This window comes from Bidens hawaiensis, unplaced genomic scaffold (assembly GCF_021521415.1).
Source record: "Bidens hawaiensis isolate Kalapana, Puna unplaced genomic scaffold, B.hawaiensis_p1.1 tig00009541_1, whole genome shotgun sequence".
In the NCBI taxonomy this organism is placed as follows: domain Eukaryota; kingdom Viridiplantae; phylum Streptophyta; class Magnoliopsida; order Asterales; family Asteraceae; genus Bidens; species Bidens hawaiensis.
The window spans coordinates 507,576-524,873 of NW_027491709.1; the positions used below are offsets into that span (position 1 = coordinate 507,576).

The 17,298-nt window shown below is 34.2% G+C and overlaps 1 protein-coding gene and 1 long non-coding RNA gene across 2 annotated transcripts; one reads left to right on the forward strand and one right to left on the reverse strand.

The window, feature by feature from the left end:
- Positions 1-1,373: 1,373 nt before the first annotated feature.
- Positions 1,374-4,737, forward strand: LOC143532728 (uncharacterized). Its single transcript, XR_013135233.1, has 3 exons — positions 1,374-1,404; positions 1,915-1,948; positions 4,580-4,737. It is a non-coding gene; the product is annotated as an uncharacterized LOC143532728 (long non-coding RNA).
- Positions 4,738-10,583: 5,846 nt separating this feature from the next.
- Positions 10,584-14,540, reverse strand: LOC143532746 (ammonium transporter 1 member 2-like). The gene is made up of 2 exons (XM_077027709.1): positions 13,852-14,540; positions 10,584-11,650 (listed from the first exon to the last, which is right to left on the reverse strand). The coding sequence occupies exons 1-2, from the start codon at positions 14,357-14,359 to the stop codon at positions 10,608-10,610; spliced, it is 1,551 nt and encodes a 516-aa protein (XP_076883824.1). The 5' UTR covers positions 14,360-14,540; the 3' UTR covers positions 10,584-10,607.
- Positions 14,541-17,298: the final 2,758 nt, after the last annotated feature.

Sequence of the window (17,298 nt, forward strand, 5' to 3'; positions counted from 1 at the left end):
TTCGGTTCGAGTCATTTCGGCAAGGTTTATGACTTTATGACATAGTAAAAATATGATACAATTACAACACGAACACCACCATTAGAAATTAAAAAAAATACATAATAAAAATACGATGGGTTTTTCAAATTTAAACAATACCAATTGTCTAATTTAATTAACTAATCTCAACATAATCATTCATTCATTTTAATTCTAATTTCAACAATCTAGCAAAAATAACTCGTTCGTTGCAACGAAAATTAAGTCTTTGTCTCTTACAATATTATTATGGTGTCGTTACTTGATATAGCAACTTATAAAGAGAAAAAAAAATACAGTCACTTGATATAGCAACTTATATCATTTAATAAATAGTTAAATCATGTAGGTCCTCTTTGGGATGGATCTAACAACTTTACTCGGATCAATCCGTGTTGTTAGCTAACGGAAATCACTAACAACACTCGGATTTCCGATCTTAGTTTGAAAATGAAAGAAAGAAAAAAAAAGAAAGGATGAAGTGGGTGAGAGAGAAAATTCTCTTTATTTCCTTGAAAGTGTGTAGAGTTGTTGGAGAAATGGGTTAAGTGGCCATTTTATATGGTCCACATTTCTCCAACTTTTACATTTCGTCCTACAAAATAAACGTACCGAGGTACGTAATACACCGACTCTAAGAAAATATAAAAACATACACAATCCCAATACTAATATAGAATATTAGCCCAACAAATCCTATTCAAATAAATGATGGTAAAACATTGTTTTCTTATCTTTTCTAATATCATCCACAAAATTATAGAAGAGGAAATCTATGGATACACTAACCTGAATGACAGACGGATGGGTAATAAAAGAAAATGATAAATAAAAATCTTAAAAATTTGTTGAAAGTCTAAGGCTGTGTGTTGTCGCTAAAGTTTAGCTCCGAATTCATCCAATAATATTATGCCATGCAGTGCTGACTGGATGCTAACTAGACACTCGCTGAAGCTACTACTGAAGCCGCCTGAGCCTGTTGTGGTTCATGGTTCAGGAAAACGGTGCTTCAACGAATTTTATGATTTTTTAATTTAAAACAAGAATATATATTAAAAGATAATATTACTATATATATTAAAAGAGAACTCTTTTAAGCATTGGGTGTTGTACCCTTTGCTTCCTAGGTTGTACCTGCCTTCTCAAACTTCTATATATTTGTTACTTGGGTTCGATCCCTGTTCTGGCCATATCGTTTTATTTCTTTCTAACTTTTATCTTTGTTAGTGGGGTCTGTCTGTCTTGGAGTTGTTGTTTATATGACGCGTGGCCTATGCACGTGTGATGTTTCTATCTTATCTACTTTGCATACATTATGCCAAATTTTTGTCTGTGGCTTGCATGTGTTCTTGGTCGAAGAGGCAGAAGAATTGGATGTTCCAGGTTTGTGTTAGTTTCTCTTTCACTCTGATTTCTTCTTCTAAAGGAAGTATTATAGACAATCGGAACTTCATTAAAGTCATCCACCCTCTAATTTTCATAACCAGCCACTTGCGGTTTTGTGGTAAATTGGTTATCATTAAATTAGTTCTTGAACTCAGTCACATACGATATGTGAGGTTCTCTTGAATTTTTATGCTTAGTTATCTAGAAAGTGCATAGATGTCAAGAGATAAGACATGGACGCAATTGATATGTGTAATTTTTCATATTACCCTTCAGATTAGGATGAAAAAAATAAAATTACTGTTTTTAAGCATCATAATCTCATAATCTGAATCAATTTTTTTTTTCCAATTATTATTAATGGAACCATTTTATGTCAGTAAACCATTTTTAACCCAGCCATTTAAAATCATTTTTTTAACGTCTTTTGTGTATACTTATTTTTTTACGTGCGTGTTACGTAGTTGATTTACCTTTACATTTTTGTTTTGGGGATTTTTGTTTCAGGTTTCAGCTGGTTGTTTGCTCTTTTCGGCGGGAGGTACGCACTTATCTTTGTTTATATTTAACTTCCATCCTATATATAAGTCTATAATTATTGTGTATTTATTGTTTGTGCTTTAGCAGTTGCTTTTCTTTAGGCTTTAAATTTCCTTTAAACATCATGGATTTTGTTATGGTTATGTTTGTTGTAGCGGTAGCTTTTTGTTTAGATTTCCTTTGAAGATCAACACTCGACATGCCGCGTGAAAAACGACCCAGAACAGGGTCATCGTCATTTACTAATGATAACCGGGGTCAATCCTATAGGCAGACAGCTTATCACTCTGCACCAACACTTGATACAAATACGAATGCGTCTCACTATATTGATATTGGTAACAGTGAACGTCTGTGAGTTTTATAATGCTTTCTTTTGGATTGACGAACGTGTTGTTGCTACTTCTACGAGGCATCATCTGGCATACTCACAATGTTGTAAAGGAGGTCGTGTTGCACTCCCGTATCCTAGGCGCCCGTATACATCTATTATTCATTTGTTTCAGCATGCTGACTTTATGTAAAAAATTCATGCACATAACTCTGTCTTCTCTATGATGTCTTTTGGTGCTAAGATTGACGACACCGTCAACCAAGGATCTGGACTGTACGTCTTTAAGATAAGCGGCCAGGCTCACCTTTGCTTAGGTACCCTTTACACTCCTCCTAATCAGAGACCGCGCTTCTTACCAATGTATGTCTAAGACACTGGCATTGAAATTGCCAACCGACTTCATCCTTTTTCTTTGGGTGATGAGTCATCTCTTTATCCTAAAACAGTTAGCCTCCTCCTTAACATCTTAGAGTCAACAAACGAGGTTGTTAAGCTTTTCCGTTCAGCTAGGTATATTTGTTTATCGGCTGAGGTGCCTGATTTTCTTATAAACTGAAAATGGATCAGTCGGCCCCTGGACTACGAATCTATTCTAACTATCAACGAATTTTTCATTTTTTTTGTGAATTTGTTGACTTTAGGGCTTATGCCTAGGGTTTATTTTTGACGTTTATGCTTCGTTTTACTTCAAATTCGTGGGATGTAATTACTTAATTGAGATTGACTTTCAGTATCAAATGATATTCTACATGATTAGTATTCAAAGGTTTCATGCATCAGTTGTGGATTTGGTTAACAGATTATGATTCTTGGTCTTAGTTTGATGTCATATATTTGAGCTTGAATTCGATCAGATTGCATATTCACGACATCTGTTGATAGTTAAGGTTCATGACTCTGTTTACTTTTATACTCACTTGATTCTAGGTTTTGTTGCGTATCTAAATGATATTTTAGTTATTAATGTAAATAGATCAATGAATAGCTCCACTAATATGCTTATTTGCTATAATGCGACAACTAAAGTTTTGTCCTATCACAAAAAACGTGAGTTAAAGTTATGTTGAAATACCAGTTGTAGCAAAAGAATTTTGTCTGTTGAAATAGGAGTTCTTGCTGTTTTGTAGGGTTCAAATGTATGTAGCGAATGGTGAAAGTTTTCTGGTCTACATGAAACAAACAGAAACAAACTATAGTGAAGGGGAAATTTTATTTATGGCCTAAACCACCTATCATATCCAACAAAATGTGTACAGTCAAGCTTCAGAACTGTGATTTTCTATATTCTCATTTTAATATTGATTTAACATTTAATTTGGTTAAATTAATGGAGAGAATCTTGAATTTTATGGTAACAGATTAGCAAATTCAAGGATGCATATTAAAATACAAGATAGATGGGTGTAATCTTGGTTCAGCTAAAGGATTAGAGGCTTAGAGCAGCAGCTCATTTGACTTTTAAAAGTCATAAGGTACAAAAGTTTATCCATTTGTTTATGTTACTTAACTACTTTACACTCTACTTTAACTTCATGTGCAAGGACATTAGTAAATATGATATAAAATGTAAGAAATACTAATCTCAGCTATTTCTTTGGCAGTTGGATCTTTTATTATGTTGGGTTTCATAGGCTACTAGAATGGTTGTAACTCTAAAGACGATGCTAAGTTTCGGAAATCGTTGTTTTTGGTATGCGCTTATTGTTTTGCATAGTTAAATTTATTATAGTAATATTATTATTTGGACATTCAAAATCTTTAGGCATTAGGATGGTGTTTTGATGCACCTTTTGAAAGTTTATTTTAGTCAATTGAAGCAGTATTTATTGCTCACATAATCACCGTAGAACTTTGTATATGTTTATTGCTTCATGTACCATGCTTATTGCACAAAACCATGGTTTCTTGGTAGTTAAGAAATAGGAGAAATTTTCTTATCATTATTGTATCTAAAGGGTATTTATTTGTTTGGGTCCAATGGTTACCATTAGGCAACAATATTACTTTGGCACCTTTATGATTCAGCTTCATGTGTGTTAATGAGTACCTGAAACAAGCCAAATAACAATGTGTATCAGCTAAATAAAAGAGCCAATACATGTTTAGAATAACATATGGCCAAGAATGTAGGGATGTTTACTTCCTTATAAGTGGACAGATAATATGAATGTACATAAAGAAGAGGGCTTTCACCATATCAATAGTATTTCCAGTTACATGCATATTCATGAAATAGTTTGTAGACTTCAGCAACTTATATTCATGTAACCACTCTTAACAAAACCCTTACTTGGACAGGTCCAGGCGATGGTGACACAAGAATGAAATGAGGCGATGATGACGCTAGAATGAAACGACCAATGGCTTCTGACTAACATTGGGTGCAAATTGTTTTGGTGTTTGAATAGAAGATAATAGCCACTATGTACTTAGGCAATGACTCTACAGCAACGACCAGCTAAGCTGCAACGTTTTGTAAAAATGAGGTAGCTCTTAGGACTAAATTTATTATGTACCCGGATGTTAACTCATTTCGCAAGAACAACAGAACTTATAATGCGGTATGTCTATGCCTATATATTTTCGGGTGTTAATCATAATTGATTGCCTAAACCAACCCTAACCTTGCTGTTAGCTATCCAGCTTCGATCTATGTTATCCCAATCTTATTAATTCTTTTTTTTCCTTTTATATTATAACCTTGGATGACAAACGCTTAAAACGTATCCCAATAATAACTACTTCAAGCCAAACACAAGCTACAAATTATATTTATAATTAAGTACTACTAGACAAAAAATAAACTCACGCAACTACTACTTTAATAATGCCTCTACAAATATTAACGGTCCCGCCGCGTTGCGGCGGGGTCTAAAAACTAGTTTATAATAAAATTAGTTTTAACATATTAGTATTAGAATAATTAATATAAAACTTAATATAATACTAGCTTTTTAATAATATAAATATAAACAAACACTTTCACCCTTACCAAACACCTCCCATCTTCTCCATCATCCCCCCCCCCCCCCCCTCTCACACTCTCTCTCTCTCTCAATGTTTGTCTTCAACACCACTCGCTGGAGGAGAATACGTCAAGCTTCCATTTCTTCGATCCAAAACCCTAATGATCCCATCCCAACATAAACCCATCTCTCTCGATCCTTCTTCTCCTTTCTCTAGCCGCGACCATGCTAGATGTGGAATCGATCCCAGGTTTTCACATTAGGCAGGCATGGTGTTTACCACTAGACTAAGATTCTATTTTGGTTGTGAGTTACTATCATATAATCCGAAACTCAGTGGTTCCCGTGTACTCGTAGTTATACATGTAGATTCGCCCATGGGTACAACAGGTAATAGGGGCCGGCAAGTTTGAACAGGTTTTTAAAATACAAGTTTAACTTAAAAATTAATCCAATATCAGTTAACAATAAAGTTTTTTTTTCCTATTATATATATATATTAATAGTAAAGTTGGAGTCGCTCATATATTTGCAATGTTCTATTGTTATGACTTTTTAAGCATAAGTTACAAGTTCTTAAAGCATCAAAATCTTTACACCTCGTGCCTTCTTCTGCGCAATATTAATTTTACTTTCATAGAAGAAAGTATTGTAACTACTACATGTGTCACTCCATTCCATTCTTCTTCAATAATTGTTTCTCTCACCTTAAACCTTTTCTCTAGCTCTTTGTCTTCACTACACTTCATATCCAATGTGTTTTGATGACTGCCCATTATTATGGTTGGCTGACTATGGGAGAGAAAGTGATTTTTGAAAGGGAAACAAAGACATGTGCATTGACATGCCGTTGCGGCGGTTGGCTTTGAACAAGTTTCTTTCAATCGATGATGATAGCAACGTGCTTGGGCGTTGCCCTGTCGTTGCCGGCGGCTCCGGCCGTCTTTGGCGACGACGGAATTACATGTGTGACGCCCCTGTTGTTATATATTTCTAACTTTGAACCTTTTGGTTTGAATCAATGATGTTAGGAACCTCTTCATTTGACTGGAACGTCACTAGATCGCCCTCTATCGTACTGGTGATGTCCTTGGTATCTGGTACAACCGGTAATACCGAATTTTTTCAACACTGAAGCCATGTGCCCTTGATTAGCTTGGGATGCATATCTTCGACAACATATCATCTTCGGTGTTCTTCTTTCCTAACAACCTATTGAGTTGAGTATTCATGAGATATAATGCACGGATGATCTGAGAGTTATGATACACTTTTAAGATAAAATTAATTTCGTGGTTTGTCTGGATAAAACTCAGAAGTGACAAGAATTTTGTATATGAACCAAATCGTATTTGCAAATTAGGCTAGAAATTGTCTTTGACAGTTTTTGATTACAGAGTATAAACAGTGTTTCTTTAAATTTACTCATAGTGTTTCTTTAAATTTACTCATGAACAGTAATATTTTCACTTTCCTTTATTCACAATCACTTACAACCATCTCTAAAAAAATATAGAACCACGCTCATATAATTTAAAGAACCTATTATGAATCCTCTTACTAAAGGATCCTTAAACCATCTTTGTTTTAGGGAAAATGGCAAAAAATAAAATAGAGCATGAATAGGAAAGCTCATGAGAATGCTCTTGAAGTTAAAACCTCTTTGTTCTTTTGCAAATTGATACCCAAATTTTTACCAAACATATCTTCTATCTAGTGACACATGTTGACAGAAATAACGCACCGGAATTCATGGCCGATTCGAGAAACAAAAAAAAATTTGGGTCGAAGACGAAAACTTTTTTGAGCCTTAAGTAAAAGAAGTATTTTGTTAAGCTTAAATAATTTAACTTTTATATGGTTTTAGAGCATTCACATTCAATCCATCAAAATATGTGAGTGAAGTTTTAATAATGAAGAGAGTGGTTTAGGGTGTTATGAGTGAAAGAGAAAGAAGTGTAGTGATTAATCTGTATATTTGAAAAGTTATTGTTCACACTATATAATATTTTAAATATATTTTAAAAGTGGTTATGAGTAAATGAAAGAGAAATGGTAATGATAAAAGTATAAAAAAGTATTATTTAATAAAACAGAAAGAGAAAATGTAGTGATTTTTAGGAAAAATTTTAAAATGACCCAAAGGAGGGAGAGAAAATAAAAGATCCTAAATGTGTCCAGATTCTCAAAATAACCCATTAAATATGTACTGAGCCGACACTTTGGTAATATAAACGACGAGATTTTTCAACCAATCAAAAGTTGACACTTGGAAAGTTTCTGACATTTCCGACGAGATTTTTAAAAACTCGGGGTTTCGGTCCATATTTTAAAGTTAATCACTTTTTAAAAAACAGCCTATCCAGACGGTTTTTTTATGTTTCTTATCTGGTCCGTTCAAATTATTATTATCCCCAACTTCTCCCACATCATCATCATCATCATCATGTTTTCCAACGAAACAACGCCGCAAAAAGATTATGAATTTGCATACTCATGGTATGTATGAAACTGAGAGAATAAGACCTTTAATTGTTGTAGGAAACTGAGAGTGTGTTGAGATTTGCAATATTATAACTTAATTTTTCCCTGATTTTTAATGTAATTTTAGATTTAGGGATATGAGATTGGATGTGAATGCTCTTACAACATTCTCATCCCATCCCTCAAATTTATGTGAGGGAAGTTTGCAAATTATAGGGTGGGGTTTTGAGTGATTGTGAGTAAATTATAGGGTGGTGAGAGAAAAGGTAATGATTTTTTTTTTTTTTTGTAAATTTGGAGAAACAAAGTTTGCTCCTATTTATTTTTTAATATTTGTTGAATTGATTGTGAGAAAAGGAGAGATAAAATTGTAATAATAAATGTATAAAAAATATTATTTAATTGAAGATGAGATATAAAACTGTAATGATAAATGTATAAAAAATATTATTTAATTGAACAAGAGAAGGAAATGTAGTGGTTTTTAGTGTAATTATAGAGATGTGGATGAGTGATACGTTAAGAATGTTCTTACTTGGTTATAATTTAGGTTTTGTAAAAAACTTTTTTATCAAAATATGATTAAACATGTCTCAAATGAAACTATAACCCATAACCTTTTGGTTGAGTACTTGAGGGTAATACTCTTTGCCACTAGATCAAGTTAGTGGTTATGTAATTGAGTTTAAACATTAAATATACATATTTTAATATTTAATCAACATAATTTTTTTACGAAAAAAATTTTCGGTTAGCCGGGTTTCAAGCATGTGGCCGTCGACCACCCTGCCACCTCCAAGGGTCAGCCCTGCTAGAATTGAATTCCACACACATTACACACTATAAATAGTGTGTGTATCTCATGCACAAGTAACCTTTTGGAAAACTTCTAATCTTATCCTCCTACTAAACTCTGTCTTCCCTCCCTTCACTCTTCCCTCATGGAAATAAGCATAACCAAATAAGATCCGAGATCTCGGTCCTCACTAGTGATTTACACTAGCTAGTGGAGAGGTTGATCCAAGTAGACTAGTTGTTGTGTTGTTAGATCCGGTCAAAGGACCTACATACCTATCGACGACAGGAGAAAAGAAAGGAGGAAGAAGAATATTAAGATAATTTTTAATTAGGTCCCTTGCCTCTTATTGATGTTCAATCTTGGTATAACTTAAGATATGGGTATTATTTGCACAAGTTTGATAGTTCAAAAAAAAAACTAAGAAATAAAAAGTAACACGATGATTTTTTAAAATGTGGAAATCCGCTTACAATACAATAATTTATAAAGCAAAAACTGACAAATATTACAGAGGTAACCTACCAAACGGCCGTGTGAACCTTTATGATATCGATTCAACCGAGCTTTTTTGCTTGTCACCAAATAAAACATGCTCGACTGTAAAGACCACTGCATGAAGAAAACAAACTTGTATCGTCGGCCGAAGAAGAATAATTCATGTTGAAATTTTGGGTCGAAATTATATTGCTTTAGTTGAAATGGGTTTGTATAAAATGGTTTGAGAATGGTTGAAATGTGTTAGTATATGTATGTATTTTTAAAATAAATATAACAATAAAATTAAATTAAAGTACAGTTGGCAATGGTTAAAAAGAAAGGAAGGGAGCGAGGGGCGTGAATGAGGGTGCTCATTGGGGTTAGGTCACTCAAGGAATAGGATTCGGGATGACCAGGACCTAAATCTAAGTACCAATTTGGTGAATGCAAAACCACTAGTATCTCAGTTTATCAATTATAGCACTGAGTACTGTACATGCTAATTCAGTTGCTGGTCGACTTTACTCATAATCGGATCTGGGGAGTTGGTCGGGTTAGATACCATTCTTGGTGTGCGTGAGTTTGGTGTGTGTGCGGTTTTGGTAGTGTGTATGCATGCGTTTATGTTACGTGTTAGTAGTAGAGTGTTATGTTTGTGTGATGTGCGTTTTTTCTATTGGGGGTGGGGGGTCTTAGCTTGTATAATGCAGCAACTAACACGTAGTACAATATGTTGAAAGACAAATAGCCATAAGGGTATGCAAGAAATGGTGTGGAATTATTGACAACATTCTTTCATGTGTACATTGAAGGCAACTGGAGCTCAATGAAAACAATGCACTTTCAATTAGAAGGCAAGCTAGGCAAAGGAAACATCTTTTGTTTGAAGACTCAGCGGCGATGACTGATGGCTACCCAAGAGCCATGGAAAACAAACTGGAGACTCATTGTAAAGATCGTGATCAATCTAGAATTAAATTGTAACCTAGAGCCAGTAGCGTATGATCAAGGCTGGCTATATTAATTCAAAGTTTTGCATTGACAAAGAAAAAGTAATAAACCCGCAGGCATAAGTAGTAGCATCCACCAAGACATGAAACAGATTGTGGAGATCATTTAAAGTTAATCAAAAGGTTGGTGGTCTTGAAATAATTATCCAGCCCATCAAGAATTTCACATGCGCTGCTGATCTAGTAAGTTGATATTTTTTTGGGTGTTTACCCGGTCTAGTAAAAGTTTGTTATATTTTTTAGATTAGGCGGACTTGAGTATTATGTATCTTGTTGAGTTGTATTTGTTTTCGTTGTAATGAAAAGTTCGTTTTGTTGGTAAAAAAAATAAAAAAAAGAAAAACGAGATCATGATAACATAACAAATCCATATAATATACATATGTTTACCATTAAACACAACACTAAGATCGGGTTCATCACAAATAAGACCAACTACATAAAAGTATATTTAAATTTGAACCCTTTACAATATTTATGATCACAATATCAACCTTAAAAGCAGCTTAGTACACTATATAACATTATCATGAATGATATGCATTATGCAATGTGACTTAAAGACACCAAAAGAAGATTTAGATAGTTGGCTACACAACATTGTTTGTTGATCCGTTGATCGGCCCTGGAGTAGTAGTACCCGAGGGCTCAATCCTCCTCATCATGAAACCTGTGGGCGGGTGAGTACTGTCATCATCATCATGATAAACATACGCGAATCCACCATGTTGGGTCATGTCCATTCCCGCCATCTCATCTTCTTTAGAAACCCTTAACAACTTGAGTCTCTTCAAAATGTAGAAAAGTGGACCCATGGTTGCACTCACCCAACCAATGATCACTAGTATTTGGATAATCTGCGCCGCGAATAGCTTCCCTCCACCGCCCATAAACAACCCATAAGGCCGTGGTCTGTTGGGTATGACATATATCTCATTGACATATTGTTTCTTGGCAAACATCCCAGTGAATAATAACCCCCATGCACCACACCCACCATGCAATTGTGCAGCCTCTAATGGATCATCATACTTGCACTTTTCTGCTAGTTTGTTAAACCCTATTAACACCCAAGCCGCAATGAACCCACAAACGATTGCGGCCCATGGTTCAACCACCGCACAACCAGAGGTAATGGCGGCTAAACCACCTAGCAACCCATTACAAACATCAGTCACATTCCAATGACCAACTAGTAGCCGTCGGCTAAACAAAGTGGTCAGTCCGGCTGTGCACCCGGCCAACGTGGTGGTAACCGCGGTCCTTCCAATCGCACTCCATTGACCATAATAATCGTTTGGTGTATCATATGATACTAAGATTTTCAGAAAGGAACCCGGATTGAAACCATACCAGCCGAACCATAGAAGAAAAGTACCCAACACAACTAGTGAACTGCTGTGGCCTCGTAAGGCAACAGACCGACCAGAGCGGTCGAACCTGCCGATTCTTGGGCCTTCGATTAGCGCACCCCATAGGCCAGCAATCCCGCCCACCATGTGGACCACGCCAGAGCCAGCGAAATCGATGGCTCCCGAATCAAACAAAAGGCTGGCACTTTCCGAATTTCTTGAGGCACTGGCCCAACCATCATGAGACCACACCCAATGTGAGACTACAGGATACACAAAACCTGCAATCATTAAAATTAACATGTTAGGGCTGGTTTATATTTAATTATCTAAGCCAAAGTCATATATCATACTTTAGATGCAAATATGCAATTATACATGTTCAAAAATTATGATTTAGATGGTCTATCAAGCAAATTTTATTAATATTGCTATTGCTTATTAGTAAATTATTATATTATCAAAATTCATATTAACATATTATGTCAGTTTTTGACTGAGATATTGATTCCGTCAGTACACGTGTTATATAAAATTTTTCTTTCTTTCTTTCTTTTAAAACGACCAAACACATTTTTTCTTTCTAACAGCATTTAGAGGGGAAGTGATACTTATGGGTACTATCCATTCACCGGCTAATCATACATCGTTATTTCATTTCTACTCTCAAGTATCCGTAAACCAAAAATTAACTGGAAACATATACTCATAAGTACCCTAAAACTTTTTTGTAATATATGTAATAAATTGATTATTAATGGGTATTTTAATTTTTCAAAAGTCTCCAACAATCATATAGCCAAACGGTAAACTTTTGCTACAAATTGAAATTTGACAAACTACTCATATAATTAGGATGGGTTTACCATATGATAAACTACCTAGAATCACCCCAATATTTAAATAAGGATGGCATTTGTTTGTGATGCTCACTTATCTTAAAAATCTATATGTTTCGCTAGGAGATAAAAGTTGAATGAATGGTCCACAGTCACACTGGTGATTGCTTGAAATCGTACACGTGTTATATAAAACAAATAAGATTCCATATTTTCAAAACTTATGGAAAATAATACAGTTTCTCACGCCAATCAAAAAAACACTGGTCCACGGATATTCTTTTTTATTGCATCTTATCAGATGAATTTAGTAGGAAAAAAAAGGAGATATTCAATTAGAATTTAGCCAAAATAAAAATCTAAATGGAGTGTTTACAACATATGCCACATATATTATATTATTTATATTTTTGTTAAAAGATGATTTTTAATAATCAAGTTAGAGTTCATTGGTTGATAATATTCACAATATTTACTAACATTAATGTAACGTGTAATACTTCAAAATTTCATTTTGTTATCAACCACAAATCCTAGTCCCGCTAGTATAAAAATCATTTAATTCGCAGTCCATTTTGTTTAGGGATGGAAATCAATCATTCCTGAAAAATGTGTCAATTTTCATATAATGGTTTTTATAGAAAATTTGTTAAAAAAACTCTTTTTCTAATAACCTTTCTACAAAAAGATGTGTTTGAGCATGCTCAACTTATCATTATCTCTATAATTATATTATAAAACATTAAATATCCTATTCAATTAAATAATACTTTTTATAATTTTATCATTACAATTTTCTTTTTTCTTTACTCACAATCAATTCAACACATATTAAAAAATAAATATTGACAAATTTACAAAAAATCATTACTTTTTTTCTATTCACCCTATAATTTACACTCATAACCACTTATAACATCACCCTATAATTTACAAACTTCTCTTACATGATTATGAAAGATAGAATGAGAATGATATGAGGAAAACAAATGTTAGAAAAATCATTTCCAAACAACTTTTTTATTGATATTGCTATACAAAAGTATGTTTTGGTAAAGTTTCTACAATTTTGCAAAACTATTTTATTTTTAATTATTTTTCTAATATGCTACAACTTTCCAACAAATGTATAGTAATATATATATAACACAAATAATTATACCTCTAATTTTTTCCAACAAATTTCTAACTAAAATAATAAACATAATTGATAAATCTAATTTTAGTTGAAATTTTATTGAAGAGTTGCGACAATTCTCTAATGAAAAATCTAACTATTTTGTTGCAATACTGTAGCAAAATCAAGGCTAATTATTATTATTATTATTTTATTTTCAATGCATTAAAAGTTTGTTGAAATTACTTATAAGAATTTTATAGGAAATTTTAGTAAAAAATGAGTTGTTTTTATAGTAGTGAGTTTAATATCAAATGTAATTAGTGAATAGTAATTACTACAAGTGGAATTATCCTTGTTAACAAAAGTTCGAGCTTTGTCTGAACAATGGCTTCAACTATTAAAATTCGTTTTCTATATTCACTAAACTGTGCAAAAAAAGTGAAGATTTGTACACCTTTTTTTACTTTGTTTTTGCAATAAAACCAAATCCAAGATAATAGAAGATAAGAAGCAAAAAGGTGACCTGTCAAGAATGATGAGTAAATGAGGTAAGCCACAAACTGAGTCCTCTCAGCAATGGAACCACTAGTGATACCGGCAGCCGCGATAGCAAACGCCCACTGGTACAGAAAGGAACTATAATCAAAATCAGGATTTGGGATATTGTTTAGCCCGAAGTGGTGTTTTCCAATGAAACCATTTGAGGGTACACCAAAGGCAAAAGCAAAGCCAAATATGTAATAAGACAAGCCTCCGGCCGCAGCATCCAAAACATTCGTGAGCATGATGTTCATGGTGTTCTTAGCTCGTACGGACCCCGCACAGAGCATGGCGAACCCAAGCTGCATGGCGAACACAAGGTATGCTGAAAAGAGGAGGTAAGTGTTGTCAATGGCATATGAGACGTTGGTAAAATTATTCGAGGTGTTTATGAAGCGTGTGCATATGTACTCGGCTGCCATGGAGGCGTTGCCAGTGGAACCGAGGAGAGTGGTTAGCTGTTCCACCTCGCAGGCCGGAATATTTGCCATGGCAGCTAAGGGTGGTTGATGGTGAGGTTGTGGTTTTAAAAGAGTGAATATACATGCTTGGTCATGGAATGGTGGACTATAGAAGTCAACGCACCCTACCCATTGTGGAAACTAATTATGTCCACAACAATGTGATGATGGTTGAGGACCGCTAAAATTGGGAGTTCAAAGATAAAAGGCATGTGGACCCGTACCTTAACAATCTCCATTTTTACTAAATATACTCTTTCTTAAGTTTTATATTAATACGATTAATATTTTCTTGTTTTTCTTTTGTCATTTTATTATCTTTTATCATTATTATTATTTTTATAAAAAGTTTTTTTTCTATTTATATTAAAAATAATTTTTTCTTTTTATTTTTTTATATATATTTAAAAGTCTTTAAAAAAACAAAAACATTTTTCTTACTTAGAAAAACATTTTTTTTCTCATAAAAAAACGTTGTTTTTCTTGTTTTAAAAAAATGTTTTTTTCTATACTTGTTTAATATATTTGGAGATCGTTATTTTTAAATTAAGAGATAGTTTATATTCTTAAATAAAAAATCATATTATTTTTTATAAATAAATGAGTTAAATAACATACAACTTGATAAACAAATTTGGCTTTTTTCTTACATATCATTAATCTTATGTATCCAAATCTAACAAAAAAATCAAATTTTTTGAATAAATTTTATAAAAAAAAACAAATAAAAAACTAGTTAGAGAAAGCATACAAAACTTTTTAATACGTGTAAAAAAATAAACAAACTTTTAAGAAGATCTTAAAGAAATAAAATAATAACAACAATAATAAAAATATTAAAAAAACTGAAAACAAAAATAAAAAAATAATAGTTTTTTATTTAATATTTTGAGAAAATTATAAAATAATATAAGAGGGACTAACACGTTAATTACAAATGTTAAGAGAAAACGAAAGTTCGAGCGGTGGGGGTGAGGGGGTTATATGGTTAGCAAGGAAGGGGAGTGCGTTTAGCATGACCCTATAGAGCAAATGTATAGAGTGACTTTATGGCACATGCAACATTTGGATAGTATATAAACCACTTCCCAATTTTTCATTTTTAGTCTAAGGGTCTGTTTGGTATGGGGTAATGGAATGGACGACGGAATGAAATGGACGTGGTAATGAAATTGACAAATGAATGGAATGGGTTATTACCATTCCAATGAAATGTTTGGTTACCACATGAGAATGAAATGAATCATTACTTTGTATTGCTGGTAGGTAAGAAAAAATAAAAAATAAAATAAAATTAAAATGGTAGTGAGTGGTGGTGGTGGTGGTGGTGGCGGTAACAGTGGAGGTGGTGGTGGGCAGCGATGACGGTGGGCGGCATGTGTGATGGTGGAGCGATGATTGATGGATGCGGCATGCGACTGGAGGTGGTGGGTGGCCGGCACTGATGGCGATGGTTTGTGGAGGTGGGTGGTGGTGGCGGTGGACGCCGGTGGTGGTGATTGGTGGCAGTGGTGGCGGTGGTGGGCAGCGGTGACGGTGGGCGACATGTGTGATGGTGGGGCGATTGTTGATATATGCGGCGGGGCGGCTGGCGGTGCTGGGTGGCTGGCATCGATGGCGATGGTTGGTGGAGGTGGGTGGTGGCGGCGGTGGACGGCGATGGTGGTGACTGGTGACAGCGACGGCGGTTGGTGGTGGTGTGTGTGTTGATGTTGGGTGGGTGGTGGTGTTGGAAGGGTGGTGGAGGTGATGTAGGGTGAAGGAGGGAATAAAATGGAAAAAAAAACATGGGGTATGGATGGAATGAAATTGAGATATTTTAGAGGGAATGGAATGGACTATGTAATGGGTCATTCCATTCCTTTGGTCAACCAAACACACTATTTTCCATTCCCTCACAATGGATCATTCCATTCCGTCCTCCATTCTTGCCTACCAAACACTACCTAATATTAATTATTTTAGTGACACTATCATTTTATTATGTATTATTGTAGGTCATCAACGCTTTTGATGCAATGCGTCGTTATAATCAAGCCGCTCCATTATGTAGGGCGGTCAAGAACAATTGTTGGTGTCGTGATATGATCCAAAGCAGACCTATATTGGGCTTTCTGCATTTGTTCTTGGTAATTTATGCGTTGATGATATCCAATTAATTTAATGGTTGTGAGTATTAACTTTCAATTTTGTATTAAGGGCAATCTCACTAACATAACCATCATATATTTACACTTATATTCCACGATTTCACTTACAAATAGGTACACTTTTGTATTTTGTCCATAATAATGCATACTAGCGAAATCAAAATATATAGACATTAAGTGTAAACTTATGGTAATTATTAATAATAGTTCGACATGTTAAAGCGTAGTTTTAGATTTTGTCGTAGCAAAATTTCGTAAACACTCTACAAAGTTACCCGTAATAAATTACAGAAAGACAATTGTTGTGCAAAACAACACACATCAGGGAACATGAAGATATTTAAGTACCAAATCAACACTCCAAACACATAAAAAGTACACTTGGTCCCTTTGGGCACCATGGAAGATATATGTTCCTCCCCTCACCATCTAAAAAGTCAGCTGAAAAGTGTAAGAAAGTGACAAAGAACATATATAGAGTGAACGGCACTCGTGATTACTAGCATATCGAAAGTTGGTATCCGTACATATAGTTTGGAGCAATCCCAATAACATTTCCAATTCATCAAATACTCCTTTCTTAAATATAGCCACCACTTTCTTATACAAACTTATATGTATACGTTTATAACATCATCAACAAACATATGTGATATGGTTTATGCTTCTTTTGTTAATATGTAGTGTGCGTTTATTTTCGCTCATTTTAATCGACGTCGAAAGGTCAATCAGTTATAAAATACCTTTATTAGCAACGAAAAGTAAAGTGTAAAATTAACCCACAAGAAATCAGTGAAAAATGCCAATCAAGTTCATTGT